This window comes from Balearica regulorum, chromosome 1 (assembly GCF_011004875.1).
Source record: "Balearica regulorum gibbericeps isolate bBalReg1 chromosome 1, bBalReg1.pri, whole genome shotgun sequence".
NCBI lineage: Eukaryota > Metazoa > Chordata > Aves > Gruiformes > Gruidae > Balearica > Balearica regulorum.
The window spans coordinates 117714413-117737046 of NC_046184.1; the positions used below are offsets into that span (position 1 = coordinate 117714413).

The window sequence follows — 22634 nt, forward strand, 5'->3', positions numbered from 1 at the left end:
AATGTTCAAATACAACTTGTTTATGCTATCTTAAAGTTTAGACATCTTTTATTATAAGCAAAATAGGGGAGTCCCTCTTTCTCTCCCTTTTTTTTTTTTTTGTGTAAATGTTTTATGACTCTTAAGTTACAGGTTCTATGCTCTAATGCTCATGCGAAAACTTCGTGGAAGAAATGGTACCAAGAGAAATCGCTGTTACAGTGGTGACAGTATTCTCAGCCAATTGCATGTTTTTCTATTGAAGTCATTCAGGAATGAGAAGAGAGGCAGCAAAGATACCAAATCTACCTTTTACTCTGTGGTGGTATTTATCATCCAAACAGAGATCAAGAAAAATGGTTCTTGCTTTTAAAAAATTCTAAAAAAAAATACATTTTTTTAAAAAATCATGAAACAGCATTCAATACGGTCATTCCTAGGAAGTGTCTTTTTTTATTAAGCCAATATTTTTGGCTTTTGCACTGCTACTGTCCTGATTTAATTAGATTATGTTCCTTTTAGTTATATTCAGTCAGTTTCTTTCGATGGGACAGTATTTCAATTTTAAGATACTGTCTGTTCTAATATGCCAATAAGGATAATGCAGTACTGTTGTACTTTATAATGGATAAATTGAATGTTTGATTTTTTGAAGAGGTGGCTGTAATATAACTGTTTGTATGACTTTTAAAAAGTTTATATTTTTCCATTTATTGGTGTGTGGTTTTCCATTTCTTAATCATTATTTATTATGTTTCATCAGACTCTCTAGTTGAATTTCTTATAGACAACTGGCAAAATATAGCATAGGTCTTTATTAAAAATGGCAAATTTACACTATGGAGAACAGTGGACTAATGGAAAAGTTTTTTATTTACTTGCTAAAATGTATTTTTTGTAAAAAATAAAAAACAATATATAAATCTGAGTTTGCTGGATCAAAACTTGTATGTGATCAAATGCAATGTTTTTGTTTATAAATAAATACTATGCAGAATGGTTGATGTTTCTGACTTACTTTAAGTATTTGGTGTTAGGAGAAAGCTGTCCTGGTCTGGTTTTGAGCGGATGACTTGGGCAGACCCAGCGCGCCCTCAGCCCCGGTGGGCACCCTCGCTGAGCCCCAGACCAGCTGGCCGCGCTTCCCTAGACGGGAGGTTTTGCACGGGGGATGCAGTTACCCAGTTACAAGTCTGTTACTGTGATGGGATTTGGGACGAAACTGGTGTTCAAGGCCTCGTGGGAGAGCTGCTGTCTTTGGGGCGCTACGGCAGACGGGAAGGCAAGGGTGAGTTGGGGAGTTGGGTCGGAGTCATGGCCGCTCTTTGGGTGAGGGTCAGCTCTCCTTCTCCAGTCTTACCCCTAGCCAGTTGCTCGGCTCCCCAGCATGACACTCGAGTTCTTTCAGCTATTTTTGTGACACTTTTTGAGGCTGAGGTAGACCATTCTTCCCTGACCAGGACTTGGTTGTCTAGTACAGATGACTGACAAGAGATGGCGGTGTGCAGGGTGGTGGTGTGGAAAAGGTTCTCACCTGTTGTGTTAGGCAGTGTAGTAACTGGTGAGCTCTTCACGAGTACAAGTCTTGGCTTTAAGGACATGGCCAGTGGTTCTTTTTCCCGTTGGCATTGGGAAGGTGGCGAGGAGCGGCAAAGCCGTAGGTGGTGGTGGGAAGGAGGGAAAATAGAAGCCGGTTTCTAAGGATGTAAATTTTTATCACTATTGTTTCAAAGGGCAAAGTTTGCAGTTGAAAGAAGGGGAAGTGGGGGGATTGGTCGCCCTTTGACCAGTCTAAATGTAAAACCATCTCAGATACAGCACTGCCTTTTCCCCCAGCGACCCCGCTGCCCGCGGTCCCACCGCGCTGCCCGAGGGCGCCTCGTCGCCGCTCCCGCCTCCGGCAGGGGGCGCTGTCGCAACGCCGGGGGCTCCCCGGCGGCGCGCAGGCGCGGGGCGGGGCGGGCTGGGGCGGGAAAGGCGCGCCCGCGCGGGAGCCCGGCAAGGCCGCGCGGCGCCGCAGGTAGGGGCTGGGGGCGCGCCCGCCCCCCGCGCGAGGCCCCCCCGGCCGTTAGTGGGGGCGGGCGGGGCCGCCGGCGCCCCGTTGTGCTGTGGGGAGAGGAGCCGCGGCGGCAGCCGGGGTAGGGAGCGGTGGGGACTCGGCCTCGGTGCTTGCGGGGCTGTCGCCAGCGAGCGCGTTGGGTTTCGTGTGGCTGATCGCCTCCAGGCGTCGGGCATCGCCGGTCCCCGGGGGCGGCGGTTTTCGAGGCCCTGGGGGCTGTGGGGAGCGGTCCCCGCTAGCGGTGCCGCCCAGGGAGCTGCTGCCCGGCCGAGGGGCGGCTGTGGCCCGGAGCGCCTCTGCCTTCCTCCTGCCCCCGCCGGGGCCTTCGTGCCTTGCTTTTGTTTTGGCTTCTCGGTGCTTCGCTGGTGCTGCAGGAGCCGTTATCCCGGGGCTGGCCGGGGGCGCGCTGTGCCAGCCGGGCGCCCCGGGGCGAGGAGCTGGGCCAGGGCAGGACCGGGGCAGCCGAGGGGGTGCAGGTGCACCGGTGTGCTCCCGGAGAACGAAAGGGAAAAGCTGCGGTGTCTGTCCCCGGGGTTACTGCTGGTTGTAGCCCTGTGCTGCGCTTCTGTCACAACATTTAATTCAACTGAGAGAGGTGGGTTTATTACCCTTCTCATGCAGGGCCCAGGCAGTAACTTTAGCCATAATAAATTATAGCATTTAAAGATGGTCTTCCTTAAACCATTCTTCTGTCAGCTTCTGCGGTGAAATTGTTACGGGATCTATCTGTGATGCTTGCAAGGTCTGCATTAACTTTGATTGCCTTAGTCGTAAGAAACAATAATTTGTCTGCTATTTGCTCTGTTTTCTTCAGTAAACATGAAGGTCATCACTTGTGAAATAGCATGGCATAATAAGGAGCCTGTTTACAGTTTAGACTTCCAGCGTGGACCTGATGGGAAGATCAATCGACTGGCCTCAGCTGGAGTGGACACAGCTGTTCGGGTAGGTTTCTGACCTGTTTGTTTTGGTTTTGTAGCATGTGCAGAGTGTGAAATGGCCTGTTGTCCCAGGTATGAGATTATCAGCTGGTACGTGACACCAGTGGCGGATGGTTTTGGGAAAGAGCATGAAGATTGTACAGCTGTATACAGAATGACTGTTCCCCTCGCAAACTGTCCTCGACTGCTGCTGACTGTTGAACTTTTATTTTTGGAAAATTACCTGCATTGACTGCTGGGTGATAATCCTGAGTAGTAAGTGCTAATTTAGAGCACAGTCTTGTGGGTTAGTGAGAAACAACTGATTTAATTTCTTTATGTTCATCAAAGTTGAACTTTATCTGCTGTTTTACATGTAGTCACTTGGCAGTATGAGATCTTTTTACAGACCTTTTCTGCTCAGCTTCAGGTGCAGCTCTCCTAAGTAATTTTGTGTTGGTGTTAGGAACCTTTGGTCATCAGTTGCTCATTCTTTTGAGACTCACTTATGAAAATGTTGAATAGCACAAGCCCCAAAAGGTGTGGCTGTAAGATTTACCTTTGTAAAATCAGGCACTTGTTTACTGTCTTCCAGATCTTCAATGCATGTGAGGACTGTCCCCATCATTCTCTTGGTTTCTCTAAAAGCCTCAGCCCTCATTGGAAACCTTGGGGAAACTGAGGGCACTGGGTGAACCACATTCTTTTTATCTGCATGTTAGTCAACTCCTTAAAATCGATGGACAAGTGAGGCACAATTTCCTTTGCAGAGAAATACATTGACTCAATTTTTTAATTTATTTTTCTTTTAACAGCTTCTCTGTATAGAAGGTAGACATAGTGGTCGGAGTCTTTTGGGTCACCATTAGAGCACTTGTGAAAAAAATGACACATTTGCATCCTCTGTTTTTTGGAGCTGAGAATGAAACAGAGCAGGTCACCCGTCACTGCTGGGCTGTTCATTTCATGTTTGAGTTCCTGTAGGTTGCCTCCGTCTCAGGGTCTGGTGATTTCCTCTGAAAAATTGGTTTTGTCTGTTTACTAAAATCTCTACTGCTAACCTTTCAGTTTGAGACAGTTCCCCAAACTCATCCTGCAGTAAAGAAGGGTTCCAACGTGGGACCCTCCCTGTGCTCCTTAGTAATGAGCTCCAGGGCAAAGAATTCATGTAGGTTTTTTGCTATGCATGTAATTGTCTGTCTTTGCATTGTAATTTTGCATTTTAATTATCTTTTGGGCCTGCTTATGTTCTGTCAGGCTTCCATCCTGTGATATATTTGCAAAATAATAAAAAATGTTGTCGTAAGGTCTCACTACATGTGGAATAGACGCAGGCAGAGAACAAGGTTTTCTTTTTTATTACTGCCACATTTTCTTGTGAATAGGGAAATGCTCTGTTTTAGAAGAGAATTTGAGTTGTAAGGTCAGATCTGTACTTACAATCTGGAATGCCTGGATTGGATCCAGATTTGTTCCTCAGGATCCTCGGTGCAGTATTTTGTGAAATATGTCGATATTTATTAATGTATTTATTAGCAAATTATTATGAATGGCAACTGCTGCAATATGTGCATGATTGGAATGTCTCTTTCTTTTGGAGATGATAAGTGTCATTAAAAATGAGGGGTTTACTCCAGTAACTGCAGCCTAAACTTTCCCATTCATTACTGGCAAATTGACTTCTTACCTGACAGTGTATGCATTTCAGGGATTTTGGCTGTATGTATAGGTTACTCAATGTATGTTTAAGTCATATTTATAAATATACATGTTTTAAGGACAGAAATTTTTTTGTGTTCTTTGACATAAAGTTACTGCTGCTACATCTTCTTTTGGAGGACATAAGGAGGGAAAGCTGGCAAAATTACAGAGGTCTTTATTCAGGGTGCTTGCTTCATTGTTTGGTATATTCCTATCAAGGCCTGGTTGTTGGGGTTTTTTGGTTTGTTTTTTTGGTGTTGGGTTTTTTCTGAACTGAATTGCATCCAAGAGCAGATTATTTGAAACACCTAATGGGATTTAACTATCTGTGGCCTTAGTCCAACGATACAGGGACAGAACAGTGGGGACGTAAGTGTTGCTTTCGTGGCTGAACTGGTTCATAAGTAGGAGTAGCATCGTTATGTCCTGCAAAATGGAAAACAAGTGGGATCGGGAATTCCTTAAGCCAGCATTGCTGGATAAGTGTCCATATCATGCAACTGTATTAGTGCTTTGGTTGTGATCAGTGGGGAACTGGAATTGTATTTCTTGCTCATATAATCTGTTTGAAGCCAGTAAATCCATTGACCTTTGGGGTATACTGCAAAACTCTTCGATGTCTTCAGGCTTCTGAAGAGAGCTAATATGTTTTATTTTTTCCTGTAGTAATTGGGTTTTTTTCAGACTGTTAGTATTTGTGGTTGATGGATTTGTTAACAAGATACTGTAATTCCATACTTTTGAATTATTGTATTTAAAAACTTGCAAATCCCATTGAAGCTGGAGGTTGTCAATGAATGGAAGAGAGAATGATGCGATGTGTTTGTTGGGTTTTTTTAATTTATTAGAAATACTCAGTAATATATTTCATCAGACTAAAAGAAATACTGCAGTATAATTGCAGCTTGTGCTGGGTTAACTTTGTATAGCCACTAGGTGCCCACCAAGCCACTCTATCACTCCCCCTCCTCAACAGGACAGGGAGAAGATGTGTTGGAAAAGCTCATGGGTCAAGATGAGGACAGGGAGATCACTTACTAATTACTATCATGGCAAACAGACTCAACTTAGGGAAATTAATTTAATTTATTACCAATTAATAACAGAGTAGGATAGTGAGAAAAGAACAAAGCTACCCCACACCCCTCCCTCCCAGGCTCAACTTCACTCCTGACTCTTCTACTTCCTACCCCCAAGTGGTGCAGGGGGATGGGGGATTGTGGTCAGTTCATCACATGTTGTCTCTGCCACTCCTTATTCATCACACTCTTCCCTTGCTCCAGCATGGGGTCCCCCCTACAGGAGACAGTCCTCCACGAACATTCTCCAACATGAATCCTTCCCATGGGCCACAGTTCTTCATGAACCGCTCCAGTGTGGGTCCCTTCCACAGGGTGCAGTCCTTCAGGAACAGACTGCTCCAGCATAGGTCCCCGACAAGGTCACAGGTCCTACTAGCAAACCTGCTCCAGCATAGACTCCTCTTCACAGGCCACAGCTCCTTCCAGAAGCCTGTTCCAGCATGGGCTTTCCACAGGCTGCAGCTTCCTTCAGGGCACATCCACCTGCTGTGGTGTGGGGTCCTCCACGAGCTGCAGGTGGACAACCTGTGTCACCATGATCTTCTCCACAAGCTGCAGGGGAATGTCTGCTCCAGCACCTGAAGCACCTCCTCCCCTCCTTTTTCACTGACCTTTGTGACTGCAGGGGTGTTACTCTGGCATTTTTCTTTCTGTTCTCTCACAGCTGCTGCGCAGTGTTTTTTTTACCGTTTCTTAAATATGTTGTCACAGAGGCACCACCAGTGTCATTGATGGGCTGAGCTTTGGCCAGTGGTAGGATAGTCTTGGAGCTGGCTGGAACTGCCTCTGTCCAACACAGAATCCTAGAGTGGTTTCGGTTGGAAGGGACCTCAAAGATCATCCGTTTCTAACCCCCCTGCCATGGGCAGGGACACCCTCCACTAGACCAGCTAGCCCAAAGCTTCATCCAGCCTGGCCTTAAACACTTCCAGGAAGGGGGCAGCCACAACCTCTCTGGGCAACCTGTTCCAGTGCCTCACCACCTTCGCAGTAAAGAATTTCTTCCTAATACCTAATCTAAACCTACCCTCCTTCAGCTTAAACCCATTACCCCTTGTCCTGTCACTCCATGCCCTCGTAAACAGTCCCTCTCCAGCTTTTCTGTAGGCCCACTTTAGGTACTAGAAGGCTGTTACAAGGTCTCCCTGGAGCTTCTCTTCTCCAGGCTGAACAACCCTAACTCTCTCAGCTTGTCCTCACAGGAGAGGTGCTCCAGCCCTCTCGTCATCTTCATGGCGCTCCTCTGGACTCGCTCCAACAGCTCAATGTCCTTCTTACGTTGGGGACCCCAGAACTGGACACAGTACTCCAGGTGGGGTCTCATGAGAGCAGAGTAGAGGAGGAGAATCACCTCCCTTGAAGCTTCTTTTGATGCAGCCCAGGACACGGTTGGCTTTCTGGGCTGCAGGCACACGCTACCAACTCATGTTGAGCTTTTCGTCCACTGACACCCCCAGGTCTTTCTCCTCAGGGCTGCTTTCAATCCATTCTCCGCCCAGCCTATAGTTGTGCTTGGGATTGTTGAACTGAACTTGCGCTTGGCGTTGTTGAACTGAAAACTGTCTGTAATGCTTTTGTAACTAGATATGGAAAGTGGAAAAAGGACCAGATGGAAAAGCAATTGTGGAATTCTTGTCCAACCTCACCCGCCATACCAAAGCAGTAAATGTTGTGCGCTTCTCTCCAAGTGGTGAGATCCTAGCATCTGGTGGAGATGGTGAGTAATGAAGCTAATATTAAAAAAAACTATGTTTATGCATATGGTGAGTGAAGGGGTAAAAAAACCCAAACTCAACATAGGAACTTGTTCATACCCCTCTAACACTTCCAGCTTTAGACTCACATATGCCTTGCCATTATAATTAGTAAATGCATGTGAGGAAGTTCCTAAGTTACTGCTTCTCACTGGCTGGGTGTCTGAAAGGCTCTGTTTTCCAGAGGTAAAGTAATTGCTATCCCCATTTCCCAGATGGGGAGGTTGAATGGGTTACCTAGCATCATACTGGAAGGCTGTGGCAGAATTTGTAAATTTAGGCCTGTCTGTCCAGGGCCATGTGGGTTTTTCAGTCACAGTAAGGACAGCATTAGACAGGCGTGTGCTCTGTGAGACAGAACGAAGTGTTACCTTAGTGGAAGATTTTTAAAAAGCCCAAAGCGCAGAACCATAGCCAGCTCTAATCAAAAGCAGATTGAAAGTTAAGTACTTAACTCTCATCTAACACCTGGAAATCTTAATCTTTTTTTTTTTTTTTAAATAATTAAATAATAATAATAAAAAAAGACATTGATTAAAATCAGTAGCTCACACTGGAAGCTAAAGCAGTCTAGCACCTACTCCTCCCCACCACAACATAAGAACTGCTTTTCATGTGTCTTATGCGAGATAATTGTAGTGTTGAACTGAATGCAATGCATTAACAAAACAGTGAGTGGGGAAGAAACTTTATACTATTTCTCCTACAGATGCTGTTATTTTATTGTGGAAGCTGAATGATAGCAAAGAATCAGAACCATTAGTTTTTCAGGATGAAGATGAAGCTCAGCTCAACAAGGAGAACTGGACAGTTGTTAAAACTTTAAGGTAGCTTAATATTTTATGAGTTTGTTTTCTGTCCAGTGTTTTTAATTCCCCAGTGACTTTTATCATTTGGTACAGTCTTCTGTTCAGTGTAACTTGAACGTCCATGCTCTCTAAAATTTGCTTGCTCTAATATTCATCCTTTTATTGTCTTTAATGTTTTGTTGGTGGGGTTGTTTTTTTTTTTAATACAGTGCCAACCTACATCTTCTGTTAAGGCAGAAGATTTAGCATTTATGTGGCATAACTGATGTACTCTGAAATTGGTTCCTGAGATTTGCAGTCACTTAAAGCTTAGCATAGAGATACATAAAGTCAATGTGAAGTTTTATTTACTACCTTTATAGTGGAAATTTTGATCATTGTTAAAGCAGAAAAGCGTCAGTAGATTAAACAATTCGTGCGGTTTTGCCCAATGATAGCTATGAGGCTCAACCAATCTTTTTCAACTAGTTCACTTCAGTAGTTGAAAATCTACTGTATTACACAGCTTTTGTTTCAAGTGTACAATGACTAATAAAATATATGCTGTGCCTGCTAAGACTAAGTAACTATTAGCTGACAGTGGCTAAGGTATCAAACCACTGCTGGCAGTTGGAATAAAACATTGTTCTGTTCTCGCTCTCAGTTCAAGTCTGAAAGAAATTAGTGGTTCTGGACTCTGAAATGCATTTTGGACGATCAATATATGTAACTCTGCCTTACTTTCTGTGTAGTGTCTGCTAAAAGTTTTAGTCTTTGTGTGTCTATACTAATAAAATCATTAAGAATTTACATTTGTTTACAAAAACTAAATAACTGCTATCCTTAACTGATACATTCCTTGCAACTGCCGAGGTTTATGTGAGAACAGTTTCAAAACTGCTAATGGGATTGCATGAAGAACCAGTGTGATTCTTTAGGAACATTAGAGTTAATCTCTTAAAGCAAACAAACAAACTTAATCCCCCTTCCCTAAACTTGGTGTTGCAAATATTTATTATTAAATTTACGATACTATATGATAAGTCTTCAAACAACAAGCACTACAAATTGTTTTTGATGGAGCCCTTCTAGGTGGTTATAAGTATCTTGCAATGTTTGTTCTACTGTATGTAAATCAACCTTAATTTTCTGTGTTTCATGTGGTTCTGCTGAGTGTGCATGTTTGTTTACTGCTTTTATGAAACCCATAAATATGCAAAAAAGTTTTCTTGAATAGCAACATTTCCTAATTACTTTGGTGTAGTGTTTTACTTTCTGTTAGTACAAATCCTAGAAATGTTCATTTGCAGATCTCTAGGTACAAATTCATAAGTTACTTCAAACACTGGGTTGGCATTGTCTGTGAAAAAAGACCTGTTGAAAAGGCAGGCTTATTTTGAGTTAGAAGTAGGATGTGCTTTTTTAAAACGTTCTACTACCTTCTGAATATGGAAGTTTTTTTAAAAGCTGAAACTCATGCTGTTCATTTTACTTCAGTGATACTTTATTTGCCTTTGAGTATTTTAAATTTTTTTTTTTAACCTAAAAATGCACGAAACTCATGTTTACAAGTAGCTTTTAATTTTTAAATTACTAATTGATTTCCTCTCTTCTGGCTTCTAGAGGTCACTTAGAAGATGTGTATGATATTTGTTGGACCTCAGATGGAAATTACATGGCATCTGCTTCTGTAGATAACACAGCTATAATGTGGGATGTCAGTAAAGGTAAATGTTATGTTTATCAACTGCGGCTTCAGTCCTGATGGAAGTGTCTTATGGTATTTACCAGAAGAGTTGAAAGCATCTTTTTTTTGTGAGAGAACAGTCCACTTAATTGCTAGACTTCTGGGATAGTGAGGCCCAGCATATAAAGATAACCCTCAGGCCAGCAAAATTTACACTTTAGTCTCTTGACCTCGGAGTATTCAGGCAGTAAACTTCGCGTAATTTTTTTCCCCCAAACTCCTACATAAGCATCTTGTATATTACTTATTCCACGTCATGCCCCAACAAACAAAACTTGACTGGTATCAGATAAGTAACTACCTAGGTCAAAAACAAGAAGTGAGTGTAGCATGCAGGCTCTGTTTTGCAAGACATGACGCTTTTTTTAGGCTCCATTCAGCAAAACACTTCCATTCATGTTCATCTCACTGCAGTGGGATTGCTTGTATTCGCCAAGAAAGGCCCATCTGTAGAAGTTCTGGCAGTACCCAGCTAGGTTAGGTTGCTTTACAATGGCTTGAATTTTTTTTTGTTAGCAGTGTAATCATTACTTTCACTTACAATTTAATGTGGAAGTACTTAACTTTCTCTAAAGTTAACCCATTATCTCACATTTCTAATATTTAGTGTCTAATTAAGAGTCCAGGTTAATTTTTCAGTGCGTGCACATATGAAAATGCAAATGTTCTGTTGCTGACTTTTTTTGTGTTCTTGGTTTGGGTCTCTCTCGTCCAAACTGTCACATATACTCCTTTCCGAAAGTCTTTACCATAAATGCATGAATGTTCAATTAAGAATGTGTGTACTCAGAGCATAAATATGTGTAGGGGGCATTGTGACCAAACATCTCCTGCATCTCAGGCTGCTTCTAATAACTTTAAAGGGAGTTATCTATTAGAATTATTACTAAGAAAAGCCAGATGGCCTCTTAAGCTGGTATGTTACTTATATGTAATGTCTTCCATTCTCACTGCTTTCTTTTAGCATGCATTTAATACTGTGGAGGACATTTGGTCTCTAGGGAGAGAGACAACTAGTAAGTTGGAAGTAAGAAGCCATTACTGGGAAATGTCGGTTTTGTGATTAAAGTTGTAGATACATTGAAGGAAGGAGTTTCAGGGATAGCTTCCAGTAATACCCAGCTTAAAAGCTTGCATGGTTTAAAAAAATAAATGGTGGGAAGAAAATTAATAGTAAAAATCCATAGGGCTTTTTACTACAAAGAGTGCATCACAATAGGGAGTCCTTGAGGTACAAACTGTTGGCAGCTTATAGGGTATCCTGTAGAAATACCATTACGTGTTTGGTCTGTTGGTATACTCTGGCATCTGTTGTTGGGCACTGAGACCGAACATTGCAACAGAAGGACTTTTGGTATTATGCAACATGGCCTCAACCCTGTTCGTGTAATCTTTTTGAAGAGCCATTGTCTTTGAAACTTGTCAGCTTATAGTATTTCTTTGCAATAAACCAACCCTATACTAAAAGAAAAAAAAAGCACCCTGTCCCTAGTATTCAAAACAAAGTATTTAATGAGATTATCTGTAACTTTACCTCATCATGATGCTTTGGACCTGAGACATTCGGTTGTGGAACATCAGTGGGGTCAGAGAGCTGATGCCTTTGGGAGATCTTTGTGTCAGAGTAAGTTGTTGAAGAACATGAGTTAGCACTGCTGTAGAATTGTTTCTGAAAGCTGCCCATGTGTAAGTGTCAGTCAGCATGTGTGCAGTATATTTTTTTTCACTGTCTGCTCAGCAGAGTAGGTGAGTTTATACAGCCCTAGATAAGAGAGCCTGACTATCTGGCCCCAGCTGAAAGTTATGTTTTAACACTGGAATTTCTGGCTCAGTATTCAGCCAAATTTAGTTAGCTGTTGAACAGCTAGACTTGCCTGCAAAAAATTTTCTAAGTCACAAAGGTTTTGAAATACTTCTGGTTTTGGAATACACTCATCTTGCATGTTTAATGCCTAAGCCAAGCTCCTTATCTGAGTTAGTTTGTAGGGAACAAGCCCTAAGTTGGCATGTCAGAATTTACTGCACTTGTGAAGACTTTAGAAACAAAGCAACGATTTCTGATATTCTTATCAAGTTAACAGTTTGTGTGTTTAAAAAAATATTTTGAAACATTTTGTCTTGTTCTATTTCTGAAATGAGGAAATGTTTTAAAACACATTTGAATTTAGAATCTTGAAACTGTTTGTAATTTCAGGACAGAAGGTTTCAATATTAAATGAACATAAGAGTTACGTCCAAGGAATAACCTGGGATCCTCTAGGCCAGTACATTGCCACTCTGAGTTGTGATAGGTGAGCTGTTGGTCTAAGTGTTTTGCCTTAATGTTCTTTCTTACTTGAGGATGAATTAAAAGCAAGTATATGGGATAAACATGACTTTTCTTTTAATTTTATGCTTTAATTAATCTTTTGCTTGTGGTAAATGACTCCTGAAGTCTATGAGTATCCTCTCCAAGCAGCAAATAAGGTTTCATAAAATTGTGTAGAAATTTTTCTTCAGGAAATAAGTTTTCATGGTATTGGTTATTAGAGATACTAAGTACATCTTAGGAGAGCACTGCATTCTCTGATTGTTAATGAGCTAGTAAGTTCATCCTTGTCGTTTGACAGAAAAGCATGAACAGATGAAGAAATCAGTTAAAAAGTTTTTCCACTGATATCTTTCTTTTGCCCTCTTGCTCCCTCCCTCGCCAACAGTTTTGTAAGTGATGTCATTGGGAAAATAAAACACACACTTCATAAACTTGGCCCTTGTCAGAACTTTGAGTTGAGCTTAAACTGTTTAGGGCATGTGTGCTGCTCTGAAGGGTTTTGCAGTTGGCTAATAAATGCATGTCATCTGGCACCCGCTGCAAAGAAAATTGCTGTAATAGTGGAAAAGTAGTTTTGATTTAAGATTTGTAGCAGGCTCAGAAAAATGACAAGTTAATGGTGACTAGATCATTATGAGCCTCTGTCTTCTGATAATCAGTTATGTGAGATTTTTCTGCCTTTAAAATGAACAGCAGTGAAACAGAAGTAATGGAATGATGCACAAGTTTATCTCAGAGTGAAGTCGCAAGCAAGGCCATGAGCTAACCTGAAGAGGGGAGATCTCCCACCCCCTCAGGTTTCAGACACTTTTCTGAATAGCATCAGCTCAGCGGGGGTCTAACAGGAGCCAGGCCAGTTGCCACTGGCAACTCAACTGAGCACTCGTCAGCCCGGGGTGGGGAGACCCCTTCCCCCTTTTGGCAGAGCAGCTTAGCTGTGTGACACCCAGAGCCAGTAGTTCTGTAACTGTCTCAAGCTGTCTGCCACAGCCTCGCCTTCTATGTTCTCTTGCTAGCTCTGTCCAGGACTCTTTGTGGAGCTGTTTCAGCACATTAAATTAGCAGAAAGCTGTCTGGGTTTTTTTATGTTAGGTTGGTTTTCTGCCAGCCTAACGAACCAACATAACTCAGTGAAGGTCAGAACTGGCAGAAAGGAGAGGGTGGTGGGACGAGCAGTTGGATTTGCTTAGGCTAGTTTTAGTGAGATGAAGTCAGGGGAGTTCAAACGTTCTGTACAGAGACGTACTCCAGTTTTCATTTATTCCAAAGGAAACTGAAGCATAGAGGTGTAGCTAATTGTCTTTGAGTTGAGCTCCCACTCCACGGGAACATAATGGCTACTACAGCAAAGGTAGGAATGGCATGGCCATTCACTGTCCACTCATTCCATCATTCCTCCACGAATGCTTATTCTGATACTTCACAAACCTTACCGAGTCAAATAGTTGCCAATGATGCATTGGTTATTTAGCCATCAAAACATGTGCAACTGGTGGTCTCTCATGAACAGAGTTATAATTCACGTGTGATTGTCATTTATATTTGGCAGTCCTGACTGGGAAGTGAGGTGCTGTAGCACTGTGTGAAACTTGGGGTGAAAGGAAGCTGTTCATAGCTAACTGTGCTCCCCACCATGTAGGGTCCTGCGGGTATACAACACACAAACCAAGCGTGTAGCATTCAATGTTACCAAGATGCCATCCGGATCAGGAGCTGAAGGAGAGGTACGTTGTTCTGTTACTAATGATACTGGAGAATGTGCTGGGTGCTATTTTATATGAGTTGTTCTATGCTATTCTGTGCAACCAAAAGGGTAAGTATTTTCCATCGAAGTAATCCATATATCAAGTATTTTTGTCTCTCTCTTACCTTTGCATTTTGTAAATAGAGACTGCTTCAGGTTTCCTCAAACATTACAGAAATTACTAAGAAAGAACACTTGCAAGTTCAGCTGATTAAAGTAGTAACACCATGTCTTTGGTTGTAAATGTTAAAAATAGTGTGGAAAAATTAGTATGCATAGTGAATTCTTAATAGGAAAAACTTCAAATGTGACTGTCGGTAGCTCTAAGTTTATTAGTGGGTATGATATAGCAATAATATTTTAAAGTCAACAGCCTGAAATTTTCAAAAAGGTAATTGATTTTTAGGAAAAATATGTATTCGTGAAAATTTAGGAAAATCTCTCTAACCCTAAGAGGGGAAAACAAAGAGCTTTTTCCCCCAAAACAGTTCTAAGTGATAGTAAAATAACACCTCCAAGCTGGCTATAACCTTTTTAATTCCTTCTATTAATTTTCTTTTTTTGTGAAAACATTCATAACAGTTTTATAGACACTAAAGAACAGGCTTGGGAGAGGATGTTTTGCCATTATAGAAGTTCTCTTTAAACCTCTAATACTAGAGTTAAAATTAAATGCCTAAGGAACAGGCTTTTACGTTGACTGTTAAATAATGTTGTTCTCCAGGTTATGACTATTTTTTTTGATTACTGGTCTAATGTGACTGCTCTTAGAGAATTTTGATTAGTAGCTGAAGAGGGATCAAGGACTATTTTTCTTAGCTGTGAAGAATTTATAGCACGGGAGAAAGTGAGTTTGAAGGAGCCGTGGTTTTTAAAACATTTATCTTTTATTTTAAAAATTCCATCAGGTTGGATTGTACAACTGAATGGTTTTTCTCACTTGAAGGCCAGCTGACGTGTTCTTGGCACTTTATACAATCATATTTTCAATGTTACAGGCTAGGAGCTATCGGATGTTTCATGATGACAGCATGAAGTCATTTTTCCGCAGGCTCAGTTTTACTCCTGATGGCTCCTATTTACTCACTCCAGGTATGTGAGAACATGTACTGTAACTTCCATTGTATTTATAATGCTGTAGTTTGAATGTGCATCAAGATTGCCTTCAGACTGCTAGGGGATGCTTATTTATCTTAATTATGCCATTCCGCATTGTTCCTGTTGAAGAAAATAGAGACTCCACAATACTCTTCCGTTAGCAGTCCAGAACATCAACTTTATCCTGTGATAAAAATAATATCTATGGCATTTTTCTGAACCGAAGCATGTAAACTGCAACAATACAGCTCTGTTAAAATAAAAATGAAGACTAATAAGTGGTTCTTTTGACTGGTCACTCTTTGTTTGTATCCTTTCTTAAGAACGTTCTGCAGTTATAGTAAAAAAAACATTGCAAGGAGGGGATCAGTTTGCCCATATAAGCACTGCTTTTATAGATGTCTGGCAACATCAAAAAGGAGCTTTTAGGGGAAGTGTATAAAGGAAACAAAACCAGCACTAAATAAATATTTGGGATGCCTTTTAAAGTTGTGTTCAGGTTGCACAGCTCTTGCCCAACTGACAAGCCTAATTCCCAAGCAGAATGTTTATGGACATAAAGTGTGTACTCAGTACCTTTTTGAGCTGATGAGTAATGTTTTAACCTTTATTTTTGCAGCTGGCTGTGTTGAATCAGGAGAAAATGTAACAAACACCACGTATGTTTTCTCCAGAAACAATCTTAAAAGGTAAGGTTTAATAAGATCAAAATATCTTTTTATTAAAAAAAAAAAACCAAACAAACGTGAAATGCTGTTTTCTGTAATACTGATTCTTTATAAAAGGCCCGTGGGTCACCTGCCATGTCCTGGAAAGGCAACTCTTGCTGTTCGCTGCTGCCCAGTCTACTTTGAGTTGAGACGAGCATTTAATAAAGGTACTGTAAATCCTTCAGGGAGTATGATTTTACAGCAAATATGTGAAAAGGCCAGTGTGGCTGTTTACTGTTTTATGCCTCAGCCTTTTAACATTCTGTTAAGATAGTTTTGTACCACATCTTAGAAGCTGTTTCCTGATTCTAAGACCATGAATTCACCTTAAGTACCTTGTGAGTAGCTTTTGATATAGTGGATAAATGTTCTTACTTGGGTTCTTAGACTACAGAAACACGGTTTAATATTTTTCTTTAACTTTTCACCATTTTGTGTGAGTGAAAGTCAATAACTTGGCTTAGCACTGAAGGAGCGACCGAATGAAATATTTTCTGTTAATCTCAACTACCCACATCACAGAAGCACCAGAGAGTTGGTGTAGTTTGCAACAACCATTTATGTTTATTCAAGAAAGCCAAACCTGAAGCAGTGCTGGTGTTACTGGCCAGAACAGGAGTTCTGAGTTGAAGAAAGGATTGTATGAAGTTGCATGAGAACTTACCTGGAGATTGAAATCCAGCTTTATTGTGAGCCCAGTGGGTCCAGGAGTGTTTATATTTTAAGAAGAGCAGTCTTACTCTGGTGAAAAGGCAGAGCTTTGCTCCATTTTCAGAGGGTCAGTTTGTAGTATTGCTTACAGGATTTAGAGATTACCTGTTGTTGTGTTCTGTATTTTCATCATAATCTTTAAATCCCTTGAAATGATGTGTTGCAAAGTAAGGAGATGAGTGTCTGCTCTTGGTCTTCGTAGCTCCTCTAAACAGAGTGTTCAGTTTCTGCAACATACACCCAGAAAAGTGAAAATCTATGGTAGTCTAGAAATCTGTAGATGTGAGTACCTTACATTATGTTAATGTTAACAGCCTGTTTCAGTGCATAGCTTCCATAAGCATCATAGAGAATGGGAGCTCTATATACTAGGAATTTCTGAAAGCAGCTAGCTAGCACTCAGCTTCCAGTGGAAGTTGGAATAATTTGGCCTTACAGAGAACTAATGTTGCGTGGAAAAGACTGGCTTGGAGCTGAACCCAAGATAACACAAATAGAGCTAAATCCGTTGTTTTGACTGAGTCATACAGAATATAACTCTGAATATACAAATAGGCAGAAATTTATCATGACCTTGATTTACATTATACCCTAAGGTGTGTGTGTTTGGACCTTTATACTAAAGCGCATATAAATATGCGGAAAAATTTCAATTGGAAAAAGTATGACAAACTTTACAAAGCAAAATAATAGCGATCCAGATGGACGAAACTTCTGCCAATATCTTTGTCTTAAGCTAAGACAATAGAGGACAAACTTCAGGCGACAGAAATGTTAGTGCTTGACATTAAACTTTACATTTTTTAGAATTGCTATCTTCTCAGCTGTTATCTTGATACTGATTAAAAATGAAATCTTTATTTAGATTCACAACTAAGCTAGTGCAGTTGCTATCTTGTAATGAATACAAGAGAGAATTCTCAATGTGTTAATTTCTTTGCATTCTAGATGAAATCAGTCAGAAATCAGCTCCTGCTCTCTTTAATATGCCCTATCGATTGGTGTTTGCTGTTGCTTCAGAAGATTCTGTGCTTTTTTATGATACTGAGCAGTCCTTCCCCTTTGGTTACGTGTCTAACATACATTATCACACCCTGAGTGACATTTCGTGGTAGGTAATTATTATATTGTTAAGATTTGTTGTGATGGAAATGTCCTTTTTATATGTTGAAGTTCTGCACGTCTTGTGTCTTGCTTTATTTTTATGTTTTGTTCATGACACATGCGGTCACTGTCATTGCAGTGTCTGAACAGCAAGCAGCCTCTATTTTGCCCTGTAAACGGGAGAATTATGGTTCTTTTACTGGTTGGGAACCAAGGTGCAAGCACCTTGAGGACAAGCAGATGGATATTTTTATGAAAGCTAATGTCCTGGGTGCCCATGAAAAGTATTCATTGTTCAGGCAGTATAACTAGTAATAATGAAGTTATTTGGAAGCTTTGGAAGTCATCTCTCTGAGTTCAGGTGTCTGTATCCTGGCCAAATTCTGCTTTATCTGTGCAATTCTGCTTAGTGGTTCTTCATGTATGGGACTAAGTAATTTATCTGACTTGATGTGGGGAGTCAGAACTGGAGCTGCAAACTGAACCCAAGTCTTGAAGTCAGGACAGACCGCTCTGCTGGACAGGGCTTCTTCTCTCGTGCCTTTCTAGCCAGTATACCTAGGCTGAGGACTACATGGAGGCATCTTTTTCAGAACTGTTAATTGATGCTCAGACACTGTGAAAACCATTGTGTGCCAGGAGGAAAAGAGTGGAAAAGAGTAGAAAATCAAGTGGTTTTAATCAGTGATAGATATTACTTGGTGAAATGAGCATGGAGGGCCCATTCAGGTGAGCACCACAGTGATTCTGAGCATTTCCTCTACTTAACACAAGGAGTGCAGCCAAAGAGCTTGAACTGCTCTGCTGGTCTGAATGAGAAGAGTTCAGCAATGTTTCAGAAACTGTAGCTGAAGATTTGTGTACCTGCAATTGAACCATACTTTGTGCCAGCTCAAACATATGCAGGTGCTGGCAGCAGCATATTACAGGTGATCACAGACACTACCAGAAAGATTAAATCAGATGCCAGAATTGAAGATCTTTTGTTCATTTGAATTGGATGTCTTTCACTTGACTGCAGTTTTATTTAAATGTATACATGTACTTGGGGAAGGGAGGGGAAAAAGACAAGTACAGCATGCGTTATGGATGGGGGAGAGACGGTTGAAAAGTTCTAAACTTTACTCTTATTGGAAAAAAAATAATCACAAATAGGTCCAGCGATGGAGCCTTTCTTGCTATTTCTTCCATGGATGGATACTGTTCGTTTGTTACCTTTGAGAAGGATGAACTGGGGATACCACTGAAGGAGAAGCCACAGATAAGTGTCAGGACTTCAGGTGCAACAGAGAAGAAAGTGAAAAAAAGCCAGTCACACAAAGTCATTTCCCCAGGCTCTCGGCTGACAGAGGGGACTCCTCCCGGCAGGGTCACTGATCCCAGCACTCCAGCCCTGCAGCCTAGAACACCCACAGCTGCCAGTAAGGACTTGCCTTCCACACCTGTTGGCATAAAAAATGTTCCAGTCTCATCCTCAGATGAGAGGAAAATCAGCCAGCCAGCCAGCCAGAGCACTAAAGTAAGCCAGCCCAGGAGGATTACTCTCAACACTTTACAAGCATGGAGCAAGACGCCAAGGTGAGATTTATATTGCCGTTTCCAGTCATAAATATGAAGGCCAAGACAAGCTGTGCTTGTGCTACATTTAAAGGGTTGAGGTTTAGACGTAAATTCCCAGCCTTGTGTCTTGGTGGTAGCTGCCTTGACATGGAACTTTTTGTTCCAGGTGTACTGCAAGTGAAAGGTCAAAGTGTCTCCTGAATTCTAAATGTACAGCTTTTGTATTTCTGTCTGAAATGTGAGACAGTAGCAAAGTTAACCTGACCTTGTCCATATGGCAGCAACAGGTGTCTGTCTTCAAGTCTCATTTTCTGTACAAGGATGGATGGTACCCGAAGCTTTCAGCGGACAAGAACTACTTAAAGATTCTTGTGACAAGAAGTATTTTAAGAAAAATGCAAGTCTAGGTAGACCCTCAGTGTGCATAGTTGTGGGTGTGGGACTTAATGTGTTGATTGAGGTTTTTTCCTAAGGTGAAGATCTGGGTTTTTAGAAATTGCCTGTAATCCATGTATTGATTGTCATATTGTGTCAAACGGCCTGCAATATAAGAGCCTGAGCTGTTGTGCAATGGGAAGGAGACAGCCATGCAATTATGAGATCTAGACCTTGTCAGCAAAACAAGGCTATTGTAGAATTAAAGGAGATTATTATAACTTCTCATAGGAGTATTTTAATTAGTAGGTAGCTAGGGAGGAAGTGGGGAACGAGAAAGCAAGATAGTGGATTTCATCAACAACCACAAAGAAAAATCTTGGAGGTGATGGCTTTCTATGCACCGATCTTCATATGTACTGGAACTAACAAGTGAAAGGGTTGTAGGTATTTGCGGCTTACCAGTATCTGAAGGGGACCTACAGGAAAGCTGGAGAGGGACTGTTTATCAGGGAGTGTAGTGACAGGACAAGGGGTAATGGGTTTAAGCTGAAGGAAGGTCAATTTAGATTAGGTGTTAGAAAGAAATTCTTTACTGTGAGGGTGGTGAGGCACTGGAACAGGTTGCCCAGAGAGGTTGTGAAGGCCCCATCCCTGGCAGTGTTCAAGGCCAGGCTGGATGGGGCTTTGGGCAACCTGGTCTAGTGGAGGGTGTCCCTGCCCATGGCAGGGGGATTGGGACTAGATGATCTTTGAGGTCCCTTCCAACCCAAACCATTCTGTGATTCTGTGATTCTATTTGAAAGTGACTTTTGCCTGGAGGGTGCGGTGACTGATGGAGCTAATTAATCCTTTTATTTTTGAGAGAGACTATATTTAATTATATCAACTGATTATGCCATGACTGTCATCTTGTAATAGCATGCATGGTGCTACTTGTAAGACTTTTTTTTTTTTTTAAATGGTTCAGTCCTCTGCTGCTTTAGTGCTTAATTTTTAAGTACCACCCAGAAGAAATTTAGCAGAAGAAAATAGATTTACAGTAATTGTTAGTGGACCTCAGCAGGCTAAAGACTTCCCTAGATTTTTATGAATCTAAAGTGTTAACATGGACAGGGCTAGGGAATAGTAAGTGCAGCCAGTCTTAATTTTAAAATATTTGACTACGCTCTGAAGGTGAATATGAAGCATTGTGACACATAAAACGTATGTAAAAGTACTTACTAGTGGGATTTAAAGTACTGCTAAAAAATGCTCTATTCAACGTGTAACAAGAAGGAAAAATGCATAATAAAATATGTCTAAACTACATTTAAATATAACTGATTCTATCTGAAGTAAATCTTTAACTAAAGTTTTTGTGGAATTGATGGGTTTAAAGCAATTGAACTGTTTCTGGTCTTTTAAAGGAGAATAAACTTGATTCCACGGAAGCCAGATACGCCAACCTCTGCATATACAGATACGGTTCCTATATCTCCTTCCTCAGAACAGGAACATGGTAAGCTTTTGTGGTTATTAATATCCTGCAAAGTCTTTTGCCAGTCAGCTCGTTCCATTAGAGACTTCTGTTGTAAGCTATAAACTTATAATACAAGCACAAACCTAAACCTAGTTGCAGATTCTAAAGCTTCATTGTCTTGGTGTGTTTGAAAGGTGCTTTTGACAATATGAAATGTATTCTCACTGCAGTTGCTCTTGGGCAGCTGCTTATGTGGCAATGTATCACTACAGTTTTTATAATAATGGGTGCATTAGCTTAGCTGACACTGAAACCAAGAAGAGTAAATTCACTTGAATGTAATGTTCTCCAGGTCCTACAGGTGAGTTTTAAAGACCCTTGCACTTTCAGCACGTTGTTCTTTGAAATGCTGGACTCTCTCAAACCAGGGTTGGTTGGTTGGGGGTTTTTTTGGTGAGTGCTGCATTGGTTGTGAATTCAGCAAAGTAATTTATTTTTCTTAATCTGGATTTACTTATCTTAAATGTTTTTCCTCTCTGCCTGTTTCAGAGAGGCCATTACCATCTGATGACAGTCTTCAAAATCCCCCAGCTTCGAAACGTCCTAGAACTGAGGAAGTGCCTCTTTCCACATCTGCTGAAGATCAGACCGGCTGTGATTCAAACAAATAAAGGCTGAGCTTTTAGTAGACTCTTCACAGTCTGAAGGCGATGCAGCCATATCTGAGAGTGCATTTCTTTTTGCAAATGTTAAATCCTCAATTCCTGATTAAAGTACCGTGTGCATATTTGATGTAGTGCTGTGAAGAAAGAAACTGGCGGTAGAAGACACAGGTTTCAGGAACATAGCTTTGCAAAAGAGAAAATAGTTGGGAAGTGACTTCTAAGTGTGTTTCTACTTCTTGAAGACAGCATTCTTCAAGAAAAGCCAAGCTTAAGGAAATTGGGGAAATCTGGGTACTGAAAAGCCATACAGTAACCTAAGAGTCTCCACTGAAGTCCCTAAGGTGATGTTTATAAAGTATTATGTCTTCCAGTAACCTGTCTGGCAAAAGAGTAGAATTTCTGTGGACTTAAATGCATTCATAATGATTAGATGTGGTTTAAGCCCTGCCTCCCCCCCCCCCCCCCCCCCCCCCCAAAAAAGAAACAGTTTCAATCAAGCATCTGGGCTTACATGTTTAGCAATGGGCAAAATAATTCATGCTCTCCAGTCCATGTGTAATGGAAACTGATATTCCAATGCTCTGAATGCAGCAGCATACACTATGATTCATATGATTGAAACACAAAGCAGAACTTGTAACTGCAAGAAACAAGAAAGCAAAAGGAAGAAACCCTCTGAAGACCTGTTATAAGCATTAAACAGTGGAAGAAAGTTCGTAATTGTTTACTTTCTGTATTGGAAGAAAAAAATGTAGACATGAGATTTAAGCATATGCAGTAGGATTTGAGCGTATACATAAGAAGTTTCCTCCCTTTTTTTTTTCCCAAATCTTAACTCTCTTAGCCAATAATATAAATCCAGTG

At 41.1% G+C, this 22634-nt stretch overlaps 1 protein-coding gene across 3 annotated transcripts; it reads left to right on the forward strand.

The window, feature by feature from the left end:
- Positions 1-1913: 1913 nt before the first annotated feature.
- CHAF1B (chromatin assembly factor 1 subunit B) lies at positions 1914-22225 on the forward strand. 3 transcript variants are annotated; one of them, XM_075771681.1, is made up of 14 exons: positions 1914-1999; positions 2853-2983; positions 7326-7458; positions 8205-8322; positions 9907-10010; positions 12225-12321; positions 13981-14065; positions 15084-15177; positions 15803-15872; positions 15969-16060; positions 17553-17715; positions 18864-19286; positions 21053-21144; positions 21655-22225. In XM_075771681.1, exons 2-14 carry the CDS (start codon positions 2858-2860, stop codon positions 21774-21776), a joined length of 1719 nt encoding a protein of 572 aa, XP_075627796.1. In that variant the 5' UTR covers positions 1914-1999; positions 2853-2857; the 3' UTR covers positions 21777-22225. The 3 variants fall into 3 exon arrangements, with proteins under 3 accessions (XP_075627796.1, XP_075627813.1, XP_075627805.1); XM_075771698.1 differs by having other exon boundaries at positions 21056-21144; positions 21655-21892; XM_075771690.1 differs by having other exon boundaries at positions 1990-2117.
- Positions 22226-22634: the final 409 nt, after the last annotated feature.

Coding starts and splice junctions, on each gene's coding strand:
- CHAF1B (XM_075771681.1), top strand. CDS start 2,858: ATGAAGGTCATCACTTGTGAAATAGCATGGCATAATAAGGAGCCTGTT. Junction 15,178..15,802: donor CTCCTATTTACTCACTCCAG/GTATGTGAGAAC, acceptor TTATTTTTGCAG/CTGGCTGTGTTGAATCAGGA. Junction 21,145..21,654: donor TTCCTCAGAACAGGAACATG/GTAAGCTTTTGT, acceptor TGCCTGTTTCAG/AGAGGCCATTACCATCTGAT.